The sequence below is a fragment of the Littorina saxatilis genome, linkage group LG11, assembly GCF_037325665.1.
Source record: "Littorina saxatilis isolate snail1 linkage group LG11, US_GU_Lsax_2.0, whole genome shotgun sequence".
Classification (NCBI taxonomy): domain Eukaryota; kingdom Metazoa; phylum Mollusca; class Gastropoda; order Littorinimorpha; family Littorinidae; genus Littorina; species Littorina saxatilis.
The window spans coordinates 18,771,853-18,776,852 of NC_090255.1; the positions used below are offsets into that span (position 1 = coordinate 18,771,853).

The 5,000-nt window shown below is 39.0% G+C and overlaps 3 protein-coding genes across 4 annotated transcripts in view; 2 read left to right on the forward strand and 1 right to left on the reverse strand.

Annotated features, from left to right (window-relative positions):
• Nucleotides 1-716, forward strand: part of LOC138979936 (KRAB-A domain-containing protein 2-like) — a 4,085-nt gene extending 3,369 nt beyond the window's left edge. The window contains exon 2 of the mRNA XM_070352705.1: nucleotides 1-716. This exon is cut by the window's left edge and continues 1,725 nt beyond it. Within this exon, the coding sequence (XP_070208806.1) occupies nucleotides 1-76 (76 nt within the window). The 3' untranslated portion in view covers nucleotides 77-716.
• Nucleotides 1-1,318, forward strand: part of LOC138979937 (PE-PGRS family protein PE_PGRS33-like) — a 13,846-nt gene extending 12,528 nt beyond the window's left edge. For both annotated transcript variants that reach the window (XM_070352706.1, XM_070352707.1), the window contains exon 5: nucleotides 1,191-1,318. The gene's annotated coding sequence lies outside the window, so the exon portion shown is untranslated. The remainder of the gene's footprint in view (nucleotides 1-1,190) is intronic.
• Nucleotides 1,319-1,640: 322 nt separating this feature from the next.
• LOC138979945 (cell death abnormality protein 1-like) overlaps nucleotides 1,641-5,000 on the reverse strand; it is a 39,762-nt gene continuing 36,402 nt past the window's right edge. Inside the window, exon 15 of the mRNA XM_070352713.1 lies at nucleotides 1,641-4,497. Coding sequence (XP_070208814.1) covers nucleotides 4,183-4,497 — 315 coding nt within the window. The 3' untranslated portion in view covers nucleotides 1,641-4,182. The remainder of the gene's footprint in view (nucleotides 4,498-5,000) is intronic.

Below are 5,000 nucleotides of genomic sequence, written 5' to 3' on the forward strand. Positions count from 1 at the left end.
TAGGTGTAAATGCTTCAAACGTAAAGTACTCTGCAACAGTCGTTGCCACCAAAGCCTGACATGCAAAAACAAATGAACAGAAGAATGCCTGGTACTCAAACTATGTGTGTATGTGTGTGTGTGTGTGTGTGTGTGTGTGTGTGTGTGTTGGTGTATGTGTGTGTGTGTGTGTGTGTGTGTGTGTTGGTGTGTGTGTGTTTTATTCATTGCTCTACATTTTATCTACATTTTAAATTCTTGCACATATTTATAACCATTTCCATTCCTAAAGTGCACAGTGCAAATGCTCTGAACGTAAAGCATTATGCCACTAAAGCCTGGCATGCAAAAACAAATGAACAGAAGAGTAATTAACACTCAAATCTACATGAAAATGTGTGTATTTTAGTATTTCATTTTGTTATTATTCTTTTATCTACCTTTTAATCTGACAGATAATAACATTAAAATCTGGTACATATTTATAACCCTTTTCATTCTTATTGTACACGTGCGTGCGTGCGTTTCGATTGATCAAGAGTTTGTGTGTCAGGCATTTCTGGAAATGCCTAACAGCTAATTTCAGTCATTACTGGAAATGACTAAAATATCCAGCTAAACTTTAGGCATTTCCTGAAATGACCGAGTGAATCAGTCATTTCCGTAAATGACTACTTTTCGGTAGTCATTTCCGGAAATGCCTGGTTTCCCAACTTGCCTGTAACATATATAGATTGGTAATGGAGACGACCGTGATATGTGTGTCTGTTTGCGTGTTTGTTTGTACGTGTGTGTGTGTGTGTGTGTGTGTGTGTGTGTGTGTGTGTGTGTATGTGTGTGTGTATGTGTGTGTGTGTGAGCATGTGTGTGTGTGTGTGTGTGTGTGTGTATTCTTGTCCTTATTTTCTCGCAAAGAATTATGTACAATATTAAACTGCACAGTTCTAGGGCAGATAAGAGGTCGTTATTTTGTGTGATGTGGCCTCTTTGGCGGTACCTCCGTTTGTGTTGAGGTACTTTAAGGAAGAACAAGAAGAGGCTGTAATACGACGACGACGAAGAAGATACTATTGATAATGATGATGATGATGATGATGATGATGATGATGACGATGATGATGATCGATGATGATGGTGATGATGATGATAATGATTGAAACATTTGACTTTAAAAAGTGTTCCCAAATAACTCTGTCTTTATTTCCGGACAGACACACCGGGCGACTGAATCACCGGGGAAGAACGTCTTCTTGTACTGTTGCAGCGAAATAAATCAGGCCTGCAAACTCCTAATTACGTGTTGTACCATGACAAATAAACTCTAAATGCAGCAAAAAGACGTATGTGAGATATTTTCTTTATCATAGCTGGATGTGTAAATGGGGATCAGGATTTGTTTACATCCACCCTACAGCATACGCCATCATTATTGGTTGTTGCATGTGGATCATGTATATGCGTGCATGTTTATGAGTTAGTGTGTGTGTGTGTGTGTGTGTGTGTGTGTGTGTGTGTGTGTGTGTGTGTGTGTGTACGTAAATGTGTGCGTGCGTGCGCGCGCAAGTGTGTGTGTGTGTGTGTGTGTGTGTACGTAAATGTGTGCGTGCGTGCGCGCGCAAGTGTGTGTGTGTGTATGTGAACACCAAAACAAACAAATAAGGTGAATGTTAATGTATTTATTTTCAAGCACAACATAAAATCAGACGCTGGGAAAAGTACAACAAAATACGCAACAACACGCAAAATCAAAATAATGGACAGATTAATTCAAAACTCAAAAAAGCTTAACAGCATAGTTTAAAGGCTACCTGTTCGCATATATATATATATATTTTTTTTTCTTCTAATTCACAATTTGAATTCAACATTGAAAAGCAATGAAGCAAAATGCCATGTGTTCAGACCCCCCAAAGAATCTACATTATAACTGAATCAGAAATATTTCATAACTTACATATTGGTTCTTCTAAAACACAACAAGAGATGAATGTTATTTAGTAACTTCATTGCAACTAAAATGCAGAGGAGAACAAGCTCATTACACCATATGTATCAGTATTTTCTACATCATAATAATTTTTAATAAGATTTCTCTAATCCAGTTTCCAATTTCTTCACCACCCTTTTTACATTTAGTCAAGTTTTGTTACATTTAGTCAAGTTTTGACTAAATGTTTTAACATAGAGGGGGAATCGAGACGAGGGTCGTGGTGTATGTGTGTCTGTGTGTGTGTGCGTGTGTGTGTGTAGAGCGATTCAGAGTAAACTACTGGACCGATCTTTATGAAATTTGACATGAGAGTTCCTGGGTATGATATCCCCGGAATTCTTTTTCATTTTTTCGATAAATGTCTTTGATGACGTCATATCCGGCTTTTTGTAAAAGTTGAGGCGGCACTGTCACACCTTCATTTTTCAATCAAATTGATTGACATTTTGGCCAAGCACTCTTCGACAAAGGCCGGACTTCGGTATTGCATTTCAGCCTGGTGGCTTAAAAATTAATTAATGACTTTGGTCATTAAAAATCAGAAAATTGTAATTAATTGTTTTTTGTATAAAACGATCCAAATTTACGTTCATCTTATTCTTCATCATTTCCTGATTCCAAAAACATATAAACATGTTATATTTGGATTAAAACCAAGCTCTGAAAATTAAAAATATAAAAATTATGATCAAAATTAAATTTTCGAAATCGTTTTAAAAACTATTTCATCTTATTCCTTGTCGGTTCCTGATTCCAAAAACATATAGATATGATGATATGTTTGGATTAAAAACATGCTCAGAAAGTTAAACGAAGAGAGGTACAGAAAAGCGTGCTATGCAGCACAGCGAAACCACTTCCGCGCTAAACAGTCTCGTCAGTTTCACTGCGTTTTGCACGAGCGGCGGACTACCGTCATTGTGAAAAAATGCAGTGCGTTCAGTTTCATTCTGTGAGTTCCACAGCTTGACTAAATGTAGTAATTTTGCCTTACGCGACTTGTGTTTAACTTACTTTCATGTAACCAGGTCAGTTGCATAACAAATATTAGTTGACATAACTAACAAAGGGCTACAACGACAGTAAGCAAGAGTTATAACTCGGTTATGATATTGGCTTGATAGCACAGCCTTTCCCGCGAAAACTATTCGGCTTACTATATCTGATTGGCATAGTTTTTTTGTTTTTTTTACATGGAGTAAGACCATCCCTACAATTGAGACATAAAAAATCAACATCCTGATTACTTCCTGTGCACAGTGAAACATTGCTTTATGAATTGATTGCGCATATTGACACTATAATGGAAGGGCGCTGGTTATGTGCGACGCTTAGTTTTTGAGATAGGTGTGACTGACGAAGAACAGGACGTCACATTCCAAATAAGCACGACTATGTTGCAGGTGGAAGCCGCTGAGATGGATTTCCTCGGGAGGTTTCCGCAAAAATAGATATTACACGATTTGCGCGAAACAGTTGAGAAGCAGACGATCTCTGAGATTTCTGTTCGTCTCGTGATAACGTTATTGTGTATGATAACGATTCACTTGCAAACTAAAGTATAAAATTTGGTGTGTCAGTGGTAAATGTAAATACAAATGTGTAATACAGACAAAGCAAACAAATAAACGTGTTTTTCTCGTGAAAATGTTGCGTTGTGCGGGTGTTTGGGTGGCCACGTGATGTACACAAAGCAAAGTGCGGGACGGACTCTGCTCTGTGCTGTAACACTGGCAAATACAAAACACGAGAAAAACGATTTCGTTATGCGGGCAGCCACGGGGGATGTATGTATTTTTCAAATGGTTGTAAAATAAGTCTTGTATTTATCACCGTACTCAGGCCCTGTTCTTTTTTTCGTCACACCTAAAACCGTTATTTCTTGTGAGCGACGCAGCATTACTAGTGTCAGATGAGAAATGCATTCAATGCATCAAACAGTCTCCACTCTTCACACCCAGGATTTTGATTCCTGGTATGTGTCCAGGTTGAGAGATGGTCTTGTCCAATGTAAACGCCTAGTCAGATCTAAGAAGGTGAACCAAATATTATACACAGCATGGATTATGCCTTGAATTTACATCCCGCAATAATAATTCTTTTTCTGATTTTGTTTTGCCTGAAGAAGACCCTAGTGGTCTAAACGTCGTGCTTTGTAATTCGTATCGTATACGTGAGTACAGTATGTTTTGGTCTTTTAAATAATAATTCAACTACGCGTCATTCGTATCTCCGTCAGCAGCTGGAACAGCAGTCTCCTCAGATCCGTCATTGCCAAGGTTGGGGTCGACGTTCTCCTCGTCGACATCAACAGAAGCCTCATTCGAAGCAGGCGCCTCATCAACATCACTAGGGGTAACAGGTGCTTCGTCGGCAGCTAGAGCCTCATCCCCGAAGAACCCTCCTCCTTGGGTGAAGGTACAGATGTAGCCCTGCTGGGCGAAGGACAACCTGCAGCGGTTTCCCTGTGCCTCTTGACAACACCTCGTTTGACCACCCGGGCTACACTGTGAGCCCTGGGGGATGCACTGTTAAAGAACAACATTGATCAATTTAGTAAATTAATTTTTGTAATCAGGTACTCACCAATTTAATTATTCTTTTTGTGACCGGAACTCGGCCCCTTTACACTGTGACTAGGGTCAACTAGACTTACGTCATCGTGGATGGAGCTCATCAAACTCTACAAGTGTGTTAAGAATCAAAGCTTTAGCACACACACACAAAACTTTAAAAATAAAACATTCCATTATTCTACCCAAATCATCACCGCAAAGTGACATTGAAACGTGGGTAATCTTGAACTTTAGTGTTTTAAATTCATAGATCAGAATCCACTGCAATTAAAGCATCCAATTTTGGAGAACCTGCTCTTGTCATTTTCGATACCTTTGAAGTTACGGAATGCACTGAATGAACTGTACAGAGGCCTCTCATTTTACATGGGATTTTGCATCAAACCATAAGCGGCGGCCATCTTTGATGCAAATGTTCAAGGAAGAGATACAACTCTGTGAATATTACGTGTGCG